The 24,990-nt window shown below is 47.0% G+C and overlaps 1 protein-coding gene across 4 annotated transcripts; it reads right to left on the minus strand.

Moving 5' to 3' along the window:
- Positions 1-1,754: 1,754 nt before the first annotated feature.
- On the minus strand, positions 1,755-24,990 carry LOC8025468 (breast cancer anti-estrogen resistance protein 3 homolog). Of its 4 annotated transcripts, XM_042292369.1 has the most exons (9): positions 24,874-24,990; positions 24,263-24,378; positions 22,385-22,462; positions 11,782-11,917; positions 11,413-11,658; positions 9,297-9,548; positions 7,001-7,863; positions 6,047-6,215; positions 1,932-2,469 (listed from the first exon to the last, which is right to left on the minus strand). In XM_042292369.1, the coding sequence occupies exons 1-9, from the start codon at positions 24,979-24,981 to the stop codon at positions 1,939-1,941; spliced, it is 2,499 nt and encodes an 832-aa protein (XP_042148303.1). In that variant the 5' UTR covers positions 24,982-24,990; the 3' UTR covers positions 1,932-1,938. The 4 variants fall into 4 exon arrangements, with proteins under 4 accessions (XP_040354437.2, XP_042148303.1, XP_040078534.2 ...); XM_040498503.2 differs by lacking the exons at positions 22,385-22,462; positions 24,263-24,378; positions 24,874-24,990 and adding an exon at positions 21,307-21,359 and having other exon boundaries at positions 1,755-2,469; positions 7,001-7,866; XM_040222600.3 differs by lacking the exons at positions 24,263-24,378; positions 24,874-24,990 and having other exon boundaries at positions 7,001-7,866; positions 22,385-22,458.

The following is a 24,990-nucleotide window of genomic DNA, read 5'->3' on the forward strand; positions in this document are numbered from 1 at the left end:
TGCTATTGCCTGCACCAGATTTTGGTGGTGCCATGCCGCAGAGGAGGACCACGACAGATGCCCGTCTTGCTATTAGTCGCTCTCCAAGCAGCCAGGCAAATGACTGCGACTCTTGTGTTTCCTCATTGTTCTTTTGCCAGGACTCCTACAAGCAACCACCGAGTTTGCGACGTACAGCAGCAAGACACTGTGGGTCCTGTGACGCATTTAGTTGCCGTTTCGGGACTGCTTTCAATGTACGGTCAGCACGGGATGCGGAGCGCGACAGTCGAAATGCATTGCACGCACCACGATGCAAGTATCACTCCCCTCTGAGGTTAAAGGCCCGTTCACACTCTTGCAACCGAGTACGACCGAGAGAGACAAGACTTGTTAATACCTCTTAAAATTTCTTAGGACGAGAGAACACGCTAGTGCCATCTATGCGGTGACCCTGGAACTGCATTTCACAAGAGCGAAGGTTTTGCGGTATTTCCAAGGCCAAATGTGCGTAATACCTATAAGAAAGGCTCGTTTATAACGTTGACAAAAGATTTTCGAGCCAAGAAGGATAATGCGCGAGAGAAATAGAAAAGATGCCGGACCGCCATGTTTACACTGCTACTCAATAGATGGCGCCAGTGTGTCCTCGTTGTAAGAGGTTTCAAGGAACCCAGTTTTAAGAGGTCGCAAGAGTGTGAACGGGCCTTAAATGTGCTAAATCCCCGGGTGCAACGAGCCAAGAGTGTCTGTCTATCGACCTATAGCCAGCTAAACTCCCAGTCCTAAACTGTTCATTTTCCAGCACGGTTGGTATGTATAAAAACGAGTTGATGCACGACGACTCGGAGGAGGACACCACATCGAGCTGCCAGAAAAGTGCCGGCAGAAATTCAGCCCAATCGAGCAAACACTACCTATCCGTTACTACACTTTTTTGTTACTCTGATTCTTCTCCAAACTGTGGGAGAGCAAATCAAGGTGGGAGCATTCACACTGCTACCTTGAAATGAAAATGGACAACTGAAGCCGCAAGAAGCCAATGCTTGGAAATCTGACGGCTGGGCAATCTAGTATTAAAATCTTTTCCTCTTTGAGATTTTGAGGCCGTACTCATTGCGTAACGTATGCGCTTAAAATGTCTTTCAGTTTGCTCGCTGCCATGTCCTCGGCTAGGAATGCCCCTTACCACCGTCTCCATTCGATGTCTCTCTTGTAGCGAGCAGTTCTGCAATCTGCACATTGGCACCACCAGTCCAACCTAAAGCCCCTCGATGTGTTTGTCTGGCAAGTAGCGTTAAATGTGTCGAAGCACGAGGTCCGTGCCTCGTGCAGCACTTGGAAGCAAACAGTGGCCAAGCACTTGCTTGTGGCACTTGTTTCGCTTGTGCTCACCACAACGGTTAACTTAACTTGTAAAAACGTGAAGTGTAAATTTATTAAAGCTGACCTGCCAAATATTTTTCAACCAGGGTGAAAATGTTTCTGCCACCCTTCATATCCCTCTCCCACACTTAACTTGAAGGTGAAAAGGGGGGGGGGGGGGGGGGGCTCCTTTTGTTACTGCACCTTGGTGCTGGATGAGCCAGGATAAGCTACAGGCACATCTGGGATCGAAGATGCAGCAACAAAAAGAGCCCCCCACTGTCAAGATAGCAGTGGGAGAGGAGGAAATCTGAAGGGTGAGAAATTTTTGCCCTGGTTGAAAAATAATTTGCACGTCAGCCATAAAGGGCCTTTAGTCTAACTATACTCTGGGGTAACTTTCTGTTTAATTTCTGAGGAGAGCGCGCGTGCAGCTTTAATCAATGCTTGGTCTGGGACAGGGCATGCGTGCCCATACCTTTGACCGCATTGCCACGGAAAGTTGCACCTGAGCAGAGCGGCGATCGCTCACACAAACGCGCGCGATTAATTCCACGAACGTGCACGCCCGTTCACAAAAACCCGTGCGACGGTTCACACGGGCGTCCCCGTGGGTTCGCACCGCACCGACATCACTCCCAACACCTGCCCCAGCTTCGAGTGGCGCTCCCCGGCCGCCACCGCTGCACCCTTGGCGCCCCAGAGGAACAGGAGGTGCAGCTCGGTCCGAAACACGTCCAGCGCGATGTCATCCGTCTTGATGCCCTCCAGCACGATCTGGCCATTGCGCCGGAGCGTAGGCAACTGCTGTGCCAGCGAGCGTCCCTGTTCCAGATGCGACACGAGCAGGAGCAGTCCGTAGTCTGCCGTCGACTGTTCCCAGGGGAAGAGCTCGAGCGAGGAGGCGTCGGAGCCCCTGCGGCTCTGGGCGCAGCCGAGATCGCCGAAATCGTGCTCCAGGATGAGCAGTAGGGAGAGTAGATAGGGCAGGCAGGTGTTGGGTGCTTGTGGGTTGCTGCACTCCTGCATGTGCTTCAGGGCCGGCCGAAGCTTGGTCTCGTACGCGAGGGCGGTCTCCGTGTGACGCTGGCGGAGCGTCAGCCACGTCGTCTTCAGCCGAGAGATCTGCGGACACGGCGGGGAAGGCACTCCTATCAGAAGCAAGCTCTTGTTTATTTTTGAAAGCCAATGCGGAGCGCAAGTTTGTCTGCTCCTTTTGCAGGGGTTGTGGTGATGACAGAAAGCCTAGCTTCAATTGACTCTGTTTGAAGGATAGTGGGTAGACCTCAAAGCAGCTTGCTTTGAGGTCTACCCATTATTCTCCAACCAGAGCTCGGCGTTCTGGCATCACCCCGACTTCTGCAAAAGAAGCAGACGAACTTGCGCTCTGCATAGACCCATCTGATTGATCAGTTTTGATACGCCGCCACTGCCATAAGGCACAAAAGGAACTTTAGGACAACCCCACTGCGGGACTGCACGAGCGGAGCACGAAACGGCACGAGCCTTCCTGTGCACTGCTGCCTGCCCCCGTGGACTAAAGTTATTGCGGTGTCACATATGCACCAAATACTTGGTGAGATTGGCCTATCATCTTATGTCTAAAGAACTTGTGACATCCCTGTGCATGGTGATGTCGTAGGCAGAGAGGCGTTTTTTTGCCTACTGCTATGTTGTTGTAATGTGTTTTTTTCCTTTGCAGGGGTGGGTGAAGCGTGGCGGGTCTGTACGTGTCGCAGTTTGCATCATAACCGGTTCTGTTAAACCAGTCACGGAATGACGATGTAACCAGCGAAGCTCTCTCATTTTGAAAGAAGATTTTGAAATTAAAGGGACCATAAAACGATTCTGAAATTGAGTTCCATCCACCGATAGTCGTAAAAGGTGTGAAAAGAAACAAAACTAGGGAGCCAAAAAAACTTTTTTCCTATAGAACTTTTAAAAGAAAACTGGACTCTTTTGCGCCTTCTTTGCTGCGATGCATCCGCGGAACCGCAGCACGTCAGCCGAATCCACGTCGCCTATTGGGTAAGAGCCTACCCTACCAGCACCGCAATCACAATAAATAGCCGACGAATGTTTCCTAAAAGTTTTAATAAATAATATTCAGATCCACATTTTGTAGCATAATTAAAGATGTGACAAAAATTGCCAAATTTGATAATGCTGAGAGCCAAGCGCCATCTATCGTGTGGTAAACGAAGCAAGGAAAAGACCGTAGGGCCGACAGCGTTGCTTGGTCGTGACGACCAACGAACGTTTATTTTTCTATGTGTTCTCGCACGTCCCGACTTCAAGCAGCAAGAAAAAAGTACTTGAAACGGACAACGACTAACACGAACGCCGGATCCACAAACACCCGAGGAAAGCTATGACGGTCACGAATCCACAGACTCCGATCAAGCGAATGCGCAGAATATAGGCCTAGCAGGCAGTCCGACTCGGCGCAGCATTGCTTCGACGGTACTTGGCCAAGACAGTCTGCCCACAACCGGCTGGCGTGCTGAATGGAATATGCCTGCGCGACCCTTGTGGACCCTTCCTGTATTATAGCTTGATGGCTGACCTCAATTTTAGATAAGAGGTGAGGTCAATCTCTTGCCCTTGTCATCTCCTTGTTTTCCGAGGCAGTGTTGACGAACACTGTCGTCGAAAAGGGACTCTCATCGATTCTATCTTCTTGTTTTGTGTGATATAGAGCTCAAATAAATGCCGTATGGATTTTTATTTTGACAGACTGCACGTCACTGTCGAGATATAACAGTTCGTGGGAGCTACGTGCAATGCCGGTCCAACCTTCCTTTGCCGAGTGTCGCGTCAGTATCGAGTTGCAATCGTAAAAGATCTGTCCCGCAGCGCTTACAAACAGCGCGAATACAGCACTTCCAACAAACGCGCGCGTCCGCTCTGAGTGTGAACCGGTATTTATGTGACTCTTGCTGACACTGTCGTAGTTCAAATGTATCTTTTTTAACGTCGGCTCGCTCCTGCATCTCTGAGGCCGCGAAAAACGCCACGGCAATTTGTTTCCATCTACATCGCTTTGCAAACGACTGACACGGGCCGCCTTTTATCAACAATGACAGTTGGGTTGACTTCTGGAGTCTTCACCGGAAGGCTCGCCGCACTTCCCAACAGGCATACCGGCGTACGGGACTATACTATGTTTCACCTTGTAGTGTATTGCAGGAAAGGCTAGAAGCGCGAGCTCCTTGCTCTATGGCACACCTCGGCGGCACAAGCTCTCGTGCACCAAGGGCAGCTGCCAACGCTATGAGCTTGCGCTTCTAGGCTTTGCTGTGGTACAACATAAGGTGAAACGGAGTATAGCCCCATGCTGTCGCTGTAGCGCAAGATATCTCATTGAATTTCCCTCAGCTGCGATGTGTTCATAGCTACCGCGGCAATGAGAGGCGCTGATTCAAAAAATACGTCGGCGACATCAGTGCCATCAGCGTGGTAAAACCTACCGGCGCACCACCAACTTGCCGCCGCTAACGCTCCCATTCTCTTACTGCCGAGAGAATTTTCGGTTCCTGTGCCAGAGTATGTCACAACCGTCAAAATTACGCCGCAACTTGTTTTGCGGTCAGTTGGAAAGAAAAAAACGTCGATAGTTCATTAATTTTTTGTGTAGAAGTTAATAAACCAAGACGAAAACGGATGCCTGTTCGGCATTCAGTGAACGTTGAAGGTTTAATGTAAACATTATCTGGCAGAAGTAAAAAGGTCATTTCCTGGTCCCTTTAAATTTTAGCCATTTTTTTTTCTCCGGGATTCGGGGGCCATGATTAGAAGTGTGCAGACTCTATTACGGTGTTTCAGTACTCCCATCAGGCGTGAAAACAATTCTGCAGCAAAATCTAGGTAAAAAAAAATATTCTATTGCAAGTTTTTATGCTTTCAAACCCCATCCACGAGCAATTTCTTTGAGATTTAGACGTAACCTGCTGAATCTGGCTTTGTGCACGCTAAGCATGCATAAAGCATGCACAACTTCCTGTAGCTCGCACAAAAAAGACCGAATAGCAGCAGCTTTTCAGTGGCCTCCATCGGCTTCAAAGTAAAAGGCAGCATTTTGACAGGATACCAATCTGCCATTTTGTTCTTAGCTGCGGCTTACTGTCTTCCAAGTCTGACGATGTGAAGGAAATACAAAGGGAGCTCACTCTTTGCATATCTCCAACAACAAAAAAATGGGTGTGGGTATGTTTATACATTGTAAACTTAGTCTCCCTCAATGGGCAACTTGTCTCTCAGCTGTAGATGAGAAATTTAGCAAATGCAAAACAACCGCTAGCTTGGGGTCTTTAACATGCATCACGCAATAGTGATACATGACCGCACGCCGGTACAATGCTTATCCAGATCGAAACTGGCAGGGGTGGTGATTGAGCCCAGGATCCCCGGGTTCTGTAGCGCTACATAAACAGTAAAATGGCAGAGAAGATTCTTGTCGATAAAAACGCCCCATAAAGACACAAGGGGCGTGCCAAACGCTTTTTGCGCCACAAACTTGCCTCAGAAAATCGGTGCCAAGATGTAGCGAGTCGACATTTTCCTAATAATGTCGTAGTTTAGTAGTAGCTTCACCTGCTGAACTGTAACATTGGAATTCAATCTAAAGAAAGCTAAAAGGTTTCACTTTTAAGTCCTTTCGGTCAAAAAAAAAGCAAAGCATTCGGCGCGTGGGAGTGCACACCTGCGGCATGGCAAGGCCCAGCATGATGCCCGTGAAGCCGTACAGGTTCCCCAGGGCTGTCTTGGTGTCGCCGGCCACCTGGATCCACTTGTTGAGCAGCTCCACACGCTCTGCCTCATCGGTGCACGTCAGCACCGTTGCTGCCACAAACAGCTTGAGGCACTCTGTCCTGCAATCGCATGTGAAAGACGAGCAGCTCAATGTTAACACTGTTGGAGGTCACCACGTGTAAAGGAGCACTGTCATTCAGTTTTCACTGGGAAGACATCATAGACCCAACTGTCAACAGCACATCAAATAAAGCAACTACCTAAGTGAGGAATGCTGAAGATAGAAGAAACAGCACACCAAGCGTAGAGCTTTGTGGGAATGCAGAGTAAGCTGACATGTACAGAATCGGTAATAAAATCAATAAACTGAATAACAGATAAGTTCATGAAAGCTGGATCAGACATATGTGAGCGACGGCGTTACACAACAAGAAGGTTGCTATGGCAATCGAGGTTGGTGCAAGGCATAGCAGTGGAATGCAAGGTGCTGCGATGCAGCTCGAACACTAATGTCTTAACCGGTTTCGACATTTAATGGACATACCAAATACGATTATGAGAGTCAAAGGACGCCGTGCATACTCTAGAAAATGCCCGTGCGTCTACTTTCCTTCAAATCCCTCGGAGAGCCAATTGCTGTAGAATACGGAGTGAGCTCTGCATGCGACAAGGCCAGAAATACCCTCACCGAAATATGCCAACTTCAATGCGACGCACGCTCGCGTGATGCTCCTATTCACATTCAAACTTCATTTCTAGACCAAAACCTCCTCTTCCGCCTCGTCATTCATGCAATTTTTTATTTTCTCTTTTACGGAAGTGGACAGTTTTTTTTGGCACTCTACGGGAAAGTAGACGCACGGGGTATTTTTTTCAAGGTGCATCCAAGAAGAACCACACCCACCTTTCCAAGAGGTCTTTCCGTAGCCTCGACCCTTGCGGAAGGGTCAACAGTTCGAGCCCAGACATGACGCCGAGGCCCCGGTCCTTTTCCGCCAACAGCAGATCCAGGTCCACCCTGGTCAGGTGGTGCGCCAGCACGCGTGGCCCCCCCTCCAACAACACTCCGCGCACGCGCTCCATAGCACTTTTCTCCAGTGGCTTGTTGTCCGACGGCAACAAAGTGGTGGCGAATGCATCCGGCGCAAACGTTGATACGGGATCCGCTTCTGGCACCGTCACGACGCGGTCAATCTTGCCGGGGTCCGAACACCGCGTGGCGACCGTGGCACAGACGCGACCGCGAGGGGTTCGGTGCGGCGTCGCAACCTTCTTCTTCACTTCGGAAGGCGAGTGTGGCTCTCGCGCGTCTGCATGCGTCGAGATGCCGTTTTCGGCAAGTTCAGAGTACACGTGTCCCTGCCCCTCGCTGTTGTTGACGTACTGCGCGGCCGTAGGTTGGTCGTGGCTGCGGCTTGCTCTCCCAAGCGTGCCGGTGGGACGTTGTTGGAGACGCCTCGACGGGACGCGGCTCGGTTTGGGTGGTGGTCTGTCCTCGGCGTCGGCGTTTGCTGAGGCGCCTTCGGAGCTGGCCGTGCTTGAGAGCGGCCGATGGTGGTCCCACGGTCGGCGTTCCATTGTGGGGCTCAACATGGGGTCGCTGCCGACGCGAATGAAGCCTCTCCGCTGGTGGGAGTTGGAACCCGGGTTCGAACCCTGGACCCCGCGCAGCGTGCCAAACGCCGGGGTGTGTGGGGAGTGGGGTGGCAGGCCAGCGACGAACGGGTGGTGCATCTTTTGCGGGAGCTGCGGCTCCGGTGGGAGCTGCTGCTGTTTCGAGAAACGGGCAAAAAACGAGGGTGCTTAGTCGTTTGTTACAAGGAGGCTCGACCCCAGCGCAAAAAACTGTGCAGACACAGGCACAATGAGCGTGCAAGAGCATTTTAGTTTCTTCCAAGGAAAACAAGTGGTCGGCGAGGTTTATCCACCTATGACCGAACTTGCATCGTGTGACGACGTACTAGTTTCATCAAGGTTGCTAGCATCTACAATTTAACCTGGCACTAGTCAAGTCAAATTATGTTGTACGGAAGTGTAGAGAATGGGAAGTTGGTCTACCTTAAGGGGGAACACTACTCCGGAAGGCTAACTTTTGAACCGTTTGTCTTATTTGCATGAAATTTGCAGGGTGTACTCATAGCACTAAACAAAGATGCCGTGGAAATTTTCAACCCTATAAATATATCCCACGATGAGTTACATAAAAGTTCATCATAAAATGTGTATCTGCTGAGGAAAGCTATCGTTTAGAAAGGGTAATGAAAATGGCCAGTTTTTTTGGTGGAACATACAGCAGAATACTTGCTTCAGACGACTATGAAAAGAAATTTAGAAAATTATAAAATTTATTCACAAAAAAAATATGGAAAAAAATTTTGTTTTTGGTGTACATTTGATTAAAAGAATAAACTTTTCATAAAAAAGAGCAGAAAAATGCAGAAAGTTCACAGTCGTGTTCTCCAGAAAATTTCGATATAGAAAAACCAAAATATATCTGCACGCATAATTTGATTATTAAATGATAGCTTCCCTGAACTGATATTTGACACTAAAAAGTGAAGCTGAGATATATGCCCTTGAAATTTCAAGATAAGATTTTAAAAATTTCTTTTTGCGTGTTAAATGACAGAAATTCTTTCCAGCAGTGTATGTGATGTCTTCCTCAAATTCTTCTGATATACTGATATTGACTTCAGTTATTTTCACTTGTGGATGACGAGTGCTACGCAGTGCAGCACACCTCACCAACATACAAAGGATAATTATTTTTGACATTATTTGTCAGTGCACATTGACAAGACTTTGTGAGAGTGTTCCTTGTTATCCATACATGCCAAAACTCTGCAGTTCTGATTATGAATATTTTTGAAAAAAAAAAAAAAAGTGCAATTCAAGGTAGTGTCTCCCCTTAAGATGGTACATGGTGTATCGCAGTAACTCGGCAATTCAACCACCGCAGCATGACCGCTAACCTGAGGTCGTTAACATTTACATCTTGCAGTACAAGGATTAGACGAACCTATGTCGGTACGATGACAATCTGGATGGAAACAGACAGGGATCAAAGACTGTTAACACTAAACAAATCACCAAAAAGGCAACAATTTAAACCGAGACTATTCAATCTGCAAAGGAAACCGCCCACAACAACGTGAAAAGCCAGTTCGGTACGAGCAAGCAAACGTGAGATGCAAACGTACCGTGTTGCCGCCGGGCGGTGCCACCACCGAATCGAGCGAGTTGGCATTGTGGACTTCAATGCCGTATCGCGTGGCATAGTAGGAGAGCGGCATGCTGCGGTTGACAGGTCGCGACACCACCGCACCGGAGGCGGCGGAGATGGGGCGCTTGTTGCCCACGTAGAAGGTGACCAGGTCTGGCACTGTGTCGAAGCAGTCGTCCTCGAACTGGTACTGGATCCGCTCGTACACTGTGTAGGGCTGCAGGACCACCTGCGTGCATGCCACCCCGCACCGGGGACACGTCAACAAGGCCGGAGACCTGCTACCCAAGAGCGGGGATTCGAGCAGCAGCAACGGTCAGTCGGTTGATAAAGAATGCCAAAACAATTGCTCTGATTACTTGGAGCAGCAAAACTCTTACAAAACTGCAATTTAAAGAGAAAAATGGGTGGCGATTGGTTGTTGGCGACCCCTTTGTTTGGATTCGGAAGCCCAACATCGCTTTTTGTACAAATGACACAGGCCATTTTTGTGAACTAGGCCTGCACCTCTACTATCCTGCGGAGCATATGGAGAGTTAATTGTAGCAATCTACGGAAGAAACTTAAAACCTTGAGGAGCGTGATATTCCACCCACTTCAAATTTGGCCAATGTAGACTGACGAGCGTGTTGGCTGAGCCAAGGAACACTGAAAGAAAAGACAAGGGACGGCGTACGCTTTCTTTCAACCTGCAACAGTAGAACAAAGCCGCCGTGAACTCTGGGGTGTGATTCCTAAAGAGATAGCTGTGGCTTTATTGCACTATTGTTAGTTGAAAGAAAGTGTATGTCGTGCCACCTGTGCCTTATTCTTTTGTCTCTCCTCAAATTCGGCATAGATTGTGTTCTTGTAAGCAAACTTCTGACGCACTGTCATACTGTAGCGGTACAGTCGGCCACAGAAGTTTACAGACCATGCGAGCCGTGGCCGAGCTGCATCACTGAGCTACCTTGTGGCACGGCGCCTGTTGTTGAGACCCATAATGCGCGCATGCGTGTTTTTTTGTACTCACATTCATGTCAACTCTCCCGCTTCCGGCTGACACCTTAATTCTTATCCTCACGAATACGGCGCCAGGCGATGCTTCGGTAGCCGCTGGCAGAAGCTGCGATACCAAATCTATCTTGCGACATCCAGCATGGAATTGTTTTTCCCAGCTCAATAACCAGGAAGATGGCCATAATGTATTTTTTTAAAACCTTTTTTTCTTTCTCAAATTTTTTTTAATTCTTTTAATATTTTATTTAATAAACTGTGCAATATATATAACTTTCTGGATTAATTGTTGTCACTGACTGCTTGACAAGGAAACAAAACAAAAAAAGGAAAAGGCAGATTGGCTGTTTTCCTGGAGCAGGGAAAAACAATACAGTACCATGCCATACGGCGGGAGGTGGAGTTGATATCTCAGCTTCTGTCACTCATTGCGCCATCGAGATACAGCTGCGGCACGGCTGCCAACGGTGAAGCGGCGTCCGGAGCCGTATTAGTGAGATTAAGATGGTGTCCGCCAGAAGTGGGAGAGTTGACATGCGTCTGCGAGTAGCAAAGGACGCGCGTGTGCGCACTACGAGACTCGACCACGAGCACTGTGGTGCAAGGCAGCGTGGTAATGCAGCTCGGCCATGGCTCGCCTGGTTCGTAAACCTTTGTGGCTGACTGTCCAATAGAATGGCAGCGTAAAGGCTGTTCTGGTTTTGCCGTGGCTCTGTAGCATGTCTGTTATGGCCCTTCAATAGCTTGCTTACCTTTTGCAGAGCTCGTAGACATTTCTAGAAAGTTACAGATTTGCAGCGCTGCCTATAGTCTTCTCGTAGGAAAGACTGATTGCTTTTTCGTAAGCAAGCCTCTGACAAGTGGTATGTATAGTAAGTAGAATACCAGCATAAGTCCAGTTTTCCCATAGCTACGTAACATTATTGCATTAGCCTTGCAATAGCCTGCTATCCTTCGCGCTGCTCGTGGCCACTTCCGACAGTTGGTGGTGCTGCCAATAGCATATCCTTGTTTGTTTAACATAACTTTGTTTGTGTACAAATGGTCAGTTTGTGGACTCTCTAGCATCTCTAACATGAATGGACACACAGGCATACCTTGTTGATGACGAAATGCAGCGGTGCCCCTTTCCAACAACAGGTGAGAACATAGTCCCCGGGACGAGAGACGCAATCGCGGACAAGGAAGCCGCCGTCTGCCGTCATGAGTTCCTCGGCTCGCTGGCGTGGGATGGTGCCATGGTACCAGGCGTGGCTGCGCATGTCCCTGCTGTCCAGGCCCAGCTCCCACTCAAGCGCCTTCTTGAGGTCCTCCGGAGACGTCTCAACCGTCACTGGATGCTCCTGCAACACAGTTTGCCAAAGTGTACGGCTGTGACGCACAGAGTGTGTATCTGTTTCAGTAACATTATTGTATATCCAAGTCACCAAATAAGTATGGTACTCGTTTCAGGAGGTCTTGCTTACCATGCTGGACCTGTGACTAGAACCGGTACTAGAGGAACTGGAACTGCAGCGCTTGAGTGACACCACGGGGGACGTGATGGCGGAGTGCACCAGGACACTCGGGTAGGATACCGTCTTCCCCACCAGGTTGCTGGGCCTGCGGGGGATCAACAAAGGACGTTCATGTGTGCAATGGAGTAGCCAGACCTTTCACAGCATATTATAGGAAAAGAAAGCTGCTTCCGAGGTTGAAGTTTATGGCTGCTGGAAGAAGGACTGCAGTTGAAGCAACTGAAAACAAAAGTATGCCCTGCGTTGAATAATGATTTATCTTCCGTCCTGCCCGTGTATTTGATGATGAACCTTGTAAGGCCCAACACAGGAATATGTTATATCATTTGATGCAAGGTCAAACAGGAAAGTTCCAGGCCGTAAGCCTTAAGCAAGGTGGTGACACTCGGGCACGTTCGCCCGATCCTTTAGGATGACCAGGATATCAGTAGTTTTTTACTTCACAGCGTCGAAGTATGAAAACAACAGCAAAAAAACATGCATTCAAAGCAGTCGTGAGTCGTAACGCGTTACTAGTATCGCGCTACTGTACTTTTGTTACTCTTCGGTAACTTGTAACAATAACGAGTTACTTTTTAAAAATGTAACTTGTAACTGTAGTTCTATTACTTTTTCTTAGGTAACGATAAAAGTAACGAGGTTACTTTTGTCATTACTTTTCAGTTTTTTATGAATAATATATCATTGAACGAGTACAATCTAGCTAATCCTGGCATTTTCCAAATTGTCTGTTCTAACGTTTCGAGTGTTAAGTTGGCCTTGCACAAACTTGTAAATACGTTATTTCTCGCGAGTCATGACCCAAATATAGTATAGTCACGCGTAGTTGTGATGGAAAAAAAATTTAGTTATCTTCACGCGCGCGCTTGTACTTTGTGACTGGACACTTACATCTTAGTAGTCCTGTGCGAATAGTGGATTTTGAGTTCGAAGCGAATTCAAAGCGAATAGTGGTTTTGGCCGAATATTTTCGATTCGAATATCGAATAGTTTTTCCACGACTTTCACTACCATTGCATAATGCTTAGACGAAAACCCAGCTAAACTTGTGAAGGTTGTTCCACTTGTTCATTTATAAGCTAAGTTTAATCTATCTATATTTATGAACTGTGACCTCAGAAGGTCTGGTGTCTTGGGATGGCAAGTAAACAACGAATTTGACACGAAATGAATCCCCATGGAGTTAATTTACAAATCTTGCTATATAAAATATTCTTTCTTTAATCTCGAGTGAAAAAAGAATGAATTGTGCATGATGAACGCAGGTTGTAAGGGCATCTCTGCCTAACATAGTATACTCTTGCATAACAGTTTAATTTTAAAACTTTTACTTTAATGTAGATATACACATTCACAAAGTTTGCATTTATTTTCAAATACAGTCGGCACAGGTGCACCATCCTGCTTTGAATGTATGCTTTACTTCCAAGCACGCAATTACGATATTCATACTTTTCAAAGTTTATCGCGGCGGGTTACCCCGTTGAGTGCGCTTCTTACCACGCACCAGTGCGATGTGGAGAAGCAACAACCGCGAAGCTCGCTTCCGCGGGTATTGCTTCTCCGCAGCGCACTGGTGCTTGGTAAGAAGCGCACTCAACGGGGCCAACCCGCGGCAATCAACACTTTGAAAAACGCGAATAGTACAGTTCTTCTCGAAGTTCGAAGCGAATATCGAATAGTGTATTATTCGGAACTACTATTCGAAATTTAGAATATTCGCACAACCCTACATCTTAGTATCTTGAAGCACTATCAATGTTGCCGCTGTTCTTTTTTTTGAGCCGTAAAACAACAATACACGCCGAGGGCATTGCGATTGTTTCGTATTTTCATTAGCACCACTAATCTGCACTGCTCATGCTTCGTATTTTGATATGCGCCTTTTTTCCGGCGTGGTGTCATCAGTCGAGGCAAAATGTACTGCTATTTGCCTGAGGTTTGCTCGTTGCTCTGGTTGCGCGTTGTCTGTTCAGCAAGGGCAAAGACGTGTTCGCCACCAAAAACAAGGGAAACTTTCAGACACTAATTTCGAGAAGCAGCTTCTGCTAAGTTACAATATGAAGTAAAAAGCATACTTTTTTAATTTTATGCAATAAAACTTGGTGATGGGCGTTTTCTAGTTTTTCCTAAATGTTTCGTGTTATAGAAAAGTATCTGAAAAGTAACATAGTTACTTTTTAAAAGTAACTTACCCAAGACTGATTCAAAGAAAGGCGTATAATCATCAAAACACACACGGGTTCCCGAAAGCTTGCTCTCCAAGGGGAAAGCTCAATAGAAGTGCAAGAAGGGTGCCAAAAGATAATTCGGCCCAATGTCACGTTTATTTTCAACTCGCCGTCTCCCTTCTCAAGCTCTGGGTATGCATTCTTCTCATATCTGTCCGAGATTCGGGAACTATAATGGCATACCCAAAATGGCAACTGATTCTAAGTGGAGTTATTAGAGGACGAGAAAAATGAATCGTCACAAGCTACAAAACGCGCGTACGAGCGCGCGTGCATGGAGTGCTTATTTAGTAGAGGACAACGCACTGACCCCTTCGACTCGCCACGCTGCACATTCTCGAGCGCAACTCCTCCTCCCCCTCAAAAAAAGAGAAAAAGAAAAACACAATTCTCCCCTTCCCCCCTTTCACCCTCCGTTTATCCCAAGTTCTCTTTCAGCTTCATTTTATCATTCCATGCCCTCCACGCGTCGTCTCCTCTTCCCACTCCCCGCCAGTCCCCCTTCGCTCGTCTTATTTTCCACCGTTTCTTTCCACTTTCCCTTTCCCTCTTGCCGATCCTTTCAACTTTTCCCGCTCCGCCGTTCACGGGCGAAAGAAAAACACAGAGGGTATCTAAACAAAGAAAAAACATTAACGAAACAAGCGAGGAAGAGCGCGAGCTTTCTTCTCCGATCCGGTCGACTTTTTCTGTTGTTTACCTCGTCCGTAGCTGCTGCGAAAAAAAAAAAAAAAAAATACAGGGGTGGGAGGCGGGCCGTCTGAATTCCGTTGGCGCAACATCGAGCAATGCGACGTAGCGTTCGGAAAACGCAATGATAACAACAACAATGCGAAAGACCCGCCTTTGCTTCCCTGCGATCCGGTTCGGTTACTTCCGGACTCGTTCACGTGCGTCTTTTTCCCTCGTCTTTTCCTTTTTTTTTTTCTTTACGCGCGCGCACGCACGCACACACACACACACACACACACACACACACACATGTATATATATATATATATATATATATATATATATATATATGGATGGGCAGTATTTCAAATACTTTGTGTATTTTGCATTTGTATTTAATTACAAATCGGGTAATGTATTTGACGTGTGTAATTAAATACTAAAATGGGGGTATTTAAAATACAATTGTAATTAAATACAATTTTGTGGGCGAAAATGCACCCCTCAAATTTATTGTCACTGTCCACAGCAGGAAGAAAACTATGTTCTGCACCGAATGCAGTGTCTCTCAATGAAGCACAAGCGTTTGGTGACTGTGATTACGGCGCCGTAATCACAAGAATAGTGACGAAATCGACGTTCACATGTAGACTGGCTAAATAAGCGCCTGTGACAACTTGTGATGCTTTCCAGCCTGATTTCAATCCATATTTTTGCTAGGAACATTCTAAATGCGGGGGTCGTCCAGATTTTCGTAACTGGTGCGAGTTGCAACAATAAAAAAATTCTCTAGCTAGTGCTGCGCGTCTTGGTCGTCTCGGTCCTTTGTTGGTCTATACCAAAATGTAATCGAAAAAAAAAGCTGCTCGAAGCTGTGTACTTTTTTCACCTATTACGTCCAAGCTGATTACATGTTTTTGTGATTATATTTATATTACGTTACTATCGCACACTAACTCCCGAGTGTGCGATGCAAAATTAAAATGAGATACAAAGAAACCCGGTGCAGGTGCCCTGAAGTCGCTGACGCAAATTTTGAGGGATGTATTTGGAAAAGTATTTGGAGGAGACCAAATACATTTGGTTGTATTTGTATCTTGTACTTAAATGCTTTTTTTATAAATGTAATTAGATTTGTAATTAAATACATTTTTGACGAAGTATTGCGTATTTGTATTTCGATACATATTTGCATGTATTTTGCCCATCCCTGTAATATATATATACTTTTTTTTTGGAAACCGTTAACTAAATATTAAAAAAAAAAAAATCGTTCGAAGCGACCCAAAGAAATTAGGATGAAAATATAGTACTTGTTCATACAGTTTTTTTTTCTTTGTATCTAGCGAAAAGCAGATATACAGCGCCAAATAGATAGGACATAAAATAGGCACCGAAAATTGAATCGATCGATCGACTACTGACGTTTCTTTGGGGATTTTGTGCGCGAGCAGCAGTACAAACATCGCGGTAAACTCTGCGTCTCTGGTTATGACAACCAGAAAGGCTCGTTAAAAACACTCACACGAAGCAGAGCAGTGTTGCGTTCGCGCACCGCAAAATCCCGTTTAGAGTGATTCAAACGCTAACATTTCAATTTGCTTTTATTTTTCCGCTTTAAAAAAGCTTATGGCATTACTAATCGTGGAACACAAGGTGTGATACGTCCGGACTTCGAAAGGACGTCAAAACCAGGGAGCGCAACTATGGCGGCGTGCAATGTGGGTTCAAAATATTATGACGAGGCACATGTGGGTCCCGTGAGTTAGAAGGAGAGTAGAAAACAAAACTTCCTCCGCGTCAGTTTTCTTAGTTTCTTCTGTGTGTGCGTGTAGAAAGGGCCGTCTCCACACACACATGAACAATAATCTACCGGCTAATAAGCCGCAGCGTTACGCTAACAAGGTAAATCTGCAACACTGGCTATTGCTCAAGGCTACCCGTTCATTAATACCCCCCCCCCCCCCCCCCAGCTTTTAAAAAAAAAAAAAAAAAAAAAAAACATCTGCACATCGCTCAAAGAGCGGATATCTCTCGGCCGTCAACAGCCGAAAGCGTGCTGCGAAACGTTTGTTTTATGGTAGTTTAGTTTATTTCCCCCCGAATACTGGCTCGACAGAGCATTCTCAACGAATTCTGCTCGCGGGAGAAACAAAAACGCCGTGCTGATCACCGTAAATCCCATTCCAAAAAAAGGAAAAAAAAAGAAAGAGCAGGCGTTTACTGTAACCAACCGAACACGAACGCTAGCGTTTTTGGTAAGCAAGAGCTTCTAGGCCGAAGCCCGACAGGAACATGGACTAGTTCTTGTCAAAGATGCTAGCACAATTTCTGGAATGTTCGCCTCAGCGAGGTCCGCCATTGCCAATCACACGGAGGACATAACCGCGTGTGTTCATGGGAACAGTGTCCCTTTCTGATCACCTCCTCACGATCCTTGAAGACAGCCGTGTTCATCGGTTTAAAAAAGTAATGTTCCTGACATCACACCAATGCAGTTAAAAAAAAAAAAAAGGATGCCTTTGGCTTTTTGCGCATGCGCAATGCTTGTCCGCAACCGGGCGACTGTGTGACCTGGACTGTGTTGAGGCGTCGTGACGAATGGCAGGGACGGAATCGAGGTCAGGTCCATTGTTCGTGCCAGGCCAGTCACCCCGGAATTCTCTACAATTCACGCTGCATGCGGGTAAAACAAAGGGGAGATAAAATGGGTCGACCAGCGAGCCGAATGAGGCCACGAGCCGGCTAACCAATGACGGAAGCACCAAGCAAGATCGAACTCCGGAAGCATGGACCGTGAGTGCAAACTCACATCCTTGGTTTTACTCAGGTCACTAGCTTTTTCCCCCTACAAGCGTTTTTCACTACAAGAGTTTTCTACTGTACGAGTTTTTGCACTACAAAGGCCTAAACCTACCTAATCTTCGCCCTTCCACTCCAAGAGGATCAACTCTCACGCGGTTCTCACGAGAGTTCTCTATTGCTAGAATTTTGTACCACAAGAGCTTACCGTAACCTAAGCTTCACCCCTCCACTACAACGGCTACTTCCTACAACAGTACACACACAAGAACTCTCTACTACTAGAGCTCTGTAATACTACAAGATCCTACCATATGCCAGACTTCACCTCTCCACTACAGGGTCTAGAGACCTTGACAACAGCACTTTCTGCCCGGTCGGGATTGGAGCACGCGCGGCAAGGTGACGAGCAGAGGTTTCAGTCATGATTATAATGCAATTAAATGCAAAGGTGCAAGCGTGCTGGACAAGTATGACAAATATCCCTCGAGAAGGGGAACAAGAGGGACAAAGGACAAACACAAACCTCCAAACACAGCTAGTGCGCGACCGAAAAAATCCACCTGGTCCGGGTATCGAACCCGGGACCTCTCCATTTCCAGGGGAGCGCTCCCCACCTCTTGCGGCGATAATATTTGGAGAGAAAAGAAAAGAAAAAAAGAAAGTGAGCCTATAATTTGCGTGTCCTTGATGCGTTTTTCTGCCAAGCTACCCCCTGGCCTTGGAAACCTGGCGATTGTTGGAGCTACTCGATGCGTGCGTGACACGCCGGAACCGTTCTCTCCCCTCCGGGGGGGGGGGGGGGGGGGGGGGGACCCTTTCTGCTCCCCCCTTTCCCCGAAACGGTACACACTCACGGGACGCTCTACTCGGAGCGTGAAGTGCCGTCGCCGCCGCGCGTGCGTGCGTGACCCACGGCCATTTTCGGGCACTCCACGGCCCGGGCAAAGCCTCCTGTCGTGAGCCACACTGATGAAGAAGAGCACGTTGCACCGTGACTTCAGCCCTTCAGCCAAAACTGACATTGCGATGGAGGCTACGGACTCGTTGGAGCAGCATCTTTCGCCACGTGCGCGCTCTCGCCCACAATTACGCGCAGAGAGCGGGACTACGTGATGAGAGGCAAGCGGTTGACTGGTCGGGCGAGCACTTAGCTCTCATCGCACTGTTAACTTGGGGTTAACGTTACTAAAACACTCAGTTGGGAAACTGCCGTAGAGACTGCTTTGAAAAGTGGCCCCGATCTGTCCACGAGAACCGAGCTAATGGCAAACACAACACTGCCACTTCCCCACAGCGGCCACTCGAGGAACTGCACGGGACTTCCATTTTGGCTTTAATCGGCCATTTTGGTGCCGAAACAGGTACAGCAGAAGAGGTTACAGGGGTGCCACCCCCGTCTCCCCAGCGGACGCGCCGCGACTTACAACCGAAGTTAAAATGCACCTAGGTCAGGATGCGCTACCTGAAAGCACCGCTGAGGCATGGTTGTATTAAAACAATAATAACTGTGCCGCAAAACCCTGCAAACTAAAGATTTTAAAAACATCACGCGCCCTTCATTTTGTACAAAACTCCAATAAATTTCATACAAAAAGAGTCTTTTCCGTTTGTTTTTATGCAAACACATGCTTTGTAAAAGCTCAAGGTGACCACAGTACCGACAAATGATAAAGAGTGGCGCTGTTGTCGTATTTAGCTCGGTCTCGGTGGACGAAAGCGGCCCAAGTTTCGACGGCGAGTTTCTCAACTGAGTGTTCTAGTAACGTTGCTTGGGGTTGAACGCAAGGCCGTAATGCTTAATCTCCTACGTCACCTACCGAATGCCAACACAGACAGACTATACTTCGATAAATCCGTCACCGTGCTCGTTGCATTCTGGGAACCTGTGGGCCAGGAGGGGAACGCGTGTGGTTTTTGCTTCCCACTGATTCCCACAATGCATAACGTGGCATTACGCCGCCATGAGGCGCATCGAGTTTTGGAATAAGTCTGATCCCGTGGACCCCGTGCAACGGAGCGGAGTGCTGTTCGAGTTCTCTCACGACGCGTTCGACACATTCTCACGACGCGTGGTGGCAGAAGCAAAAAGCTCTGCAGTGAGAGGGTTCGAAACCGCGCGTTTTTAGACGGGATCGTGTGCCACGCAGTACTTGTAGAAGATTTCGCGGGCGATAAGCGAGCTTCTATGTATTTTTATGCCGTAATGTGTTGCGACATACCTCAGTTAGGTTCGTGAATTTCTAAACTGTTTTTTTTCTTTTCTTAGAATAAGAACTGGGGGGAGGGGGGGGGGGGGGGAGGGAGGAGGGGATTGTTTTGCATTGTCTCCAATTACTATGGCATCATTGGTTGAGTACTCAACACTTGACGAAGCTAAGCTCCTCCCACCTCTTTCCACTTTAGCAGAGCGTACGCTGGAGAGGAGGCAACATCCTCTCCACCGTTCGTTTCGCTGAAGTCGAAAGGGGTGGATGAGCTTCCACTTCTTTCTTGACCTGTCACCGACCATAGCATAAACGGAGAGCCTTCCGATACACAGAAACAAATAACTAAAATCTGAAAAAAAAAAAAAAAGAGAATCGGGGGGAACGGGAAAAGAGTTTGATTTAGGATTAAAAAAAAAAAAAAGTCAACGCGATAACGTAATTTTTTTCTCTTTATGTCGTGAGTGGGTGTAAGTATATTTGTGGCTTTAGACTCCCTCGACCAGTTTCGTTAAAGTTATATTTTCGTTCACTACATTCAAAACATATTCCTTTGGGCGTATCGCGTAACGGTGAATGGATTAATATCCAACGCTTTAGTTCCTTGGAAACACTGCACGCCGAAGTTAATGTGTTGCTGCTCCATTAAAAAAAAAAAAAAAAAAAAATATATATATATATATATAAAACTGAGCGAGAGTAAACTGCGACACAGTGCAGAGGCTGAGCCTGTAACATAAAGAGGAAAAGACTGCATCGCCTGAGTTCTGTCTTTTACATCGTGTTATTCGTCCACCTGAAATATCGTACAACGCGATCCCAAACCTGACAGTTCAAGAGTGTGGGCAATCAGGATCGAAAGCTTATGACCAACGTGATTTTATATATCGACATGAAACGTCGAGTTGGAAAAAAATAAAACATAGCAAAAGGCACGAACGAGATTGATTTAGAATCAAAAAGACATCCGTGGGGTATTCTGCATGATTTAATTCAATAGTATATCATCTCTCGCTTCTGTTGGCCCTTTTGTGCAATAATCTGCATCCATCATATACATATATAAAATACACAAAGGGAAGAATGGTGGGATCGTGATCAAGAGATCAAGAGCCGACAAACAACACATTACGAAGAGCAAACATATCGCACGTCTAATATCAGACCAGCACTACTAGCTTTACCACATAAAATAACGTGCAGCATGCAGCAATCAACTTAAACTAAAATTAATTAAATGTTTTACTCGCAAGTCGTGCGAAAGAACCCGATTAAAAAACAAGAAAACGGACCGAATCCCAGAACATAAGAAAGGAACATAGCGAAGTCGCTTTCATGACTCCTCGTCAAAGCTGGCTTCCCTGCACAGCGCCGGGGTTTCAAACTCGTTCAATCGGCTCAATCCGGCATTCCGAACGGCCCGCAAAAATTAGGCTACCCATAAAATAACGCCTAGAAAAGAAGACCAGCCAACGACAATCCAACCGTCCCGATAAAATAAAAATCGCGCACAAAAATGCACCGGCCGCAGCAGCAGCAGCAAATGACGTGAGCAAGCTTACCAGTTGACGTCGATCAGGTTCGTACGAAGAGAAAGTCCAGCCTCAAAACACGTTCATCGTCGTCGGTCACTGACTCACGCAACTCGCCAAAACAAAATAACCATCGCAAAAAAAAAAAAAAAGGGCCTTGATCACCGATAGTCCTAAAGAGCAGGTTAGCCGTATGCTTGGCCGTCGTCTCCCGCGCTCGCCTGCATGGCTTCAAACGTAGGCGGCGGCGAACATCGGTCGTACGCGCTCGAACTCACGCAGCATTGGTTCGCCGTTAGAAACAGCATGGACGCGCCCTTGGGAGACGAGTGGATCGGTTATCGACGACAAGAGCTTGCAAGATCGTGGAACAAACAACGGCGGCGGGAAGGCAGAGCGCACAGGCAAAGACCACCGAGCAACGCGGCCGACCCAACCCCCACACACGCTCGGGGAGCGTTCGTCTGCTATTTTTGTTTGTTTAGATTAATTGCGTTTTTTTTTTCTTTTTTAGGCATTAGTTTACATTTTTAGCCGCTAGATGACGCCTTGTTCTGAGCGCGTTCATGTGTTCGTACTTACGATTCTAGAGTTGGAAGATAGAAACTCTTAGTGGACGAAAAAAACACAAAACAAGAGCAAAAACAAGTCTGAATATAAATTTATCTTGATTTTTTTTTAATATATAATTAAGGCGCTGGTTTGATCATGGACACTTTACAACTTACAAATTTTCCATTCTCTGATGGTATTGTCATTTTTCAGGGCAGCTATGCGAAACCGAAACTCGCGCAAAGCTTGCGGAACTGGTGGCTCCATCTATGATTTAGATTGAACACCACTGAGGTTGTGGCTGTATTGTGGCGCCATCTCTTTGAAAGCGGTTACACTTGATCATTTCATACGTGGCGCCATCTTTGCGCGGAAATTAGAAGTGACGTTTCACTTCCCATGGCGCCATTTACAAATAACCCGACGGGCCCGCCGAAAACGGAAGATGGCTCGGTTTAACTAGAGTTTAAATAGGTCTACCTAACTGTATGCAATCCGCTTGAGAAGACTTACTCTAGGTCTCACCAAGGTCAAGATGCCAAGTGTCGGAACTCACTTTTCCTTCACTTGTACGAGGGAGCCACTGCTTCGATATCGAGAGGAGAGCAGAGTGCCGACCGACTTACGCGATTGCCTGTAATAAAAAGGAAAAAAAAAAAACGAAGTGGGATACTTTCTGAGCGACACAGCAGCAACACATGAGCGGTTTTTTTTTTTTTTTAGTTTTTTTAGCTTTTTTTATCAATATATTAATGCAGGCAGGGAACCACCACAGCGCGAACTGTGTTGGGGCCTCTACTATAGTACATATTAATCACACGTCAAAATTACCTGATTATTCCAGTTTTTACCCTTTTTTACTAATTTGCGTTCAAGAAACAACAACTGTTTTCCCTTAGCGTAAATAAATTTCGATTTACCTCTGGAGCCTCTACTTGATATTCGTAAGATATTGCGCTGCCTGCGCTATTGTGAATACCTTATTTACAGAATCTGCGTCGAATGCAAACTCCGCAGCATTTGGAGAGCTTAGATGGTGTTGTAACGTTTTTGCTTGCAGTCTCGTCGTTCCAAAACACGTCATAACATAGGGCGTCATGAATCCTGGGGTGAGCCTCTAAAATAATCTGGAAAAAGGAGAGCCTGCACGATATTAAAATTTCACCAAAGGTGCATCTCAGTGGCGCATTTTACCGTATGAAATTTCAAGGTGTAGTTATTTTCCTATTATAAAACACAGACGAACAGGTTAACCGACGGTTGCACTTATGCCGCCACCATCTCAAGCATACGACGGGGCAGTCTCTTTTCGACCAGGTACCGTCATCTGCTTGCTTCGCCTGCCGGGAGATGGCACCAAAAGGCGCTCTATGCCAGCTCTATGCTAAAGCCCCTCGATGTGTTTGCGTTTGTCTTGCAAGTAGCGTCAAATGCGCGAGTGCACGAGGCCCATGTCTCGAGCGGCCCTTGGAAGCAAATGGCGGCGCAGCACTGAAATGAGCGGGCCTTGGAAGCGAATGGCGGCGGAGCACCCGCTCATGGCACGTATCTCGAGCGCTTCCACAACAATGGTTGGCGGTACTTGTAAAAAACGCTTTTATCAAGGGGCTTTACTCTATGCTCGGTTATCTCGGTCGTGTGCATCGGCGTTCGCCATTGACAACGTCAAAAGTGCCCAATTTTCCACAAGAAGGGGAGCTACAATTTCAGAGGGTAAAATGCCCAATTCATACATATATTTGGTGAAAATTTTGAGCTCGTTAGGCACAGGCGCCGATTTTTCCGGTTCATTTTGGAGCGAAACCCACGATTCCTAACACCCCGTATTTTCACAAATATACACGACTATACTTTTCACGGGAGCTGTGAGAGTTGGCAAATAAGCAATTAGGGTATAGAGTTGCAGAGACTCCGTTTTGATGCGGCACTCTTTTCACGATAGACCGTGAGACAATAACCGCACGTAGCTCTGATGGCATGACTAGCTGTGAATCGGTCAATTGCCATTATATGTTCGAGTAACTGTAATTTAAGTAAATTATAAGTTCCTCTAATGCGGGTGGAAACTGAGGGAGAGAAGTAACCAAGAGCGCGCGGGAAGGCTCTAGGGCGCCCAGCGGTGACTGGAATGATGAATTGCGCATACCCACCAATAATTCCAGTCAGAGCTTGGTGATCTGACGTCTACTCCTTTCCCCCAGTTTACACCCGTGTTCCTGTAGTCATGCAAATTTGCAAAGGACTGAACTTTCAGATTAATCTGAGAAGCAGTTATATAGTTTCTGATAACTAATCTCGGTACTTTCAAGTAGTTCCAATTAGACACTTTACAGCTCCGTTTTCGAACCCCATCCTTGACAACACGCACGAGGCTCGGGGTAATTAATCTCTGCCTTCTGGTGCGCGCGCGCACTCGGAGAGAGAATTAGGGAACGAACCTTTGTCGTACTTCCTTTTGAGGACAATGAGGGAGGACACCAAGATGGCGCGGTGGGCGCCATTCCGTACGCCCAGCTCCTTCACGTCCCTCTCGGACATCCACAGGATCTCCTGAAAAAGAACACCACTGAATTATAGTACAACCAAGTCTGCTGGACTGGCGACAGTAAAGTAATTGTGTTGCGTGTATGTTTAGCCAGTGGAGAGTTAGTCAGCCCCAATGGGCGTCTGGTGTCTCAACCGTAGATAAGAAATTTAGCGAGTGCAGTACCACTGTGCGCCATCCAGACTGCTGCACTTGGGGCAGCCGTGGGCTGGTTTCAAGAACGTGCAGTGAAGAGCGCCCTCAAACATGGTGTCTAGTGAATACTAAGGTGAATACGTACTATTGTTATTGATCAATAGAGTTTTAGCCTTTTCTTACAGACGCTTCTTTTTCTTTTTATAACAGAATAGTATTGGCAACGATCGGTTGGCAGTCGCTTTGTCTGTAAAGAAGATTTTGTTCCACAGGGCAGGAGAAACATAACGTTCTACGAGGAAAGGTGCGGGAACAGGTCTGCATAGTACCGACGCGATAGAACGCGTATACTATATCCGACTCACCTCTACGCCCCCGTACTTGCAGAAGAGCACGGAATACTGGGGCAGGTCCAGGTTCTGGAGCCATACGTCGATGTCCAGGTGGGGCTTGCCGCCGGTGTCCACGGACATCACCGGATC

The sequence above is a fragment of the Ixodes scapularis genome, unplaced genomic scaffold, assembly GCF_016920785.2.
Source record: "Ixodes scapularis isolate PalLabHiFi unplaced genomic scaffold, ASM1692078v2 PGA_scaffold3__209_contigs__length_174095766, whole genome shotgun sequence".
Lineage (NCBI taxonomy): Eukaryota > Metazoa > Arthropoda > Arachnida > Ixodida > Ixodidae > Ixodes > Ixodes scapularis.

Excerpts from the sequence above, each read along its gene's own strand:
- LOC8025468 (XM_042292369.1), bottom strand. The coding sequence starts at position 24,981 with ATGTCCGTGGACACCGGCGGCAAGCCCCACCTGGACATCGACGTATGG. Across the intron at positions 22,463-24,262 it reads AGGAAGTACGACAAAGGTTC|GCAATCGCGTAAGTCGGTCG; the intron begins GTTCCCTAATTC and ends TTTTTATTACAG. Across the intron at positions 11,659-11,781 it reads CTAGTCACAGGTCCAGCATG|GAGCATCCAGTGACGGTTGA; the intron begins GTAAGCAAGACC and ends ACTGTGTTGCAG.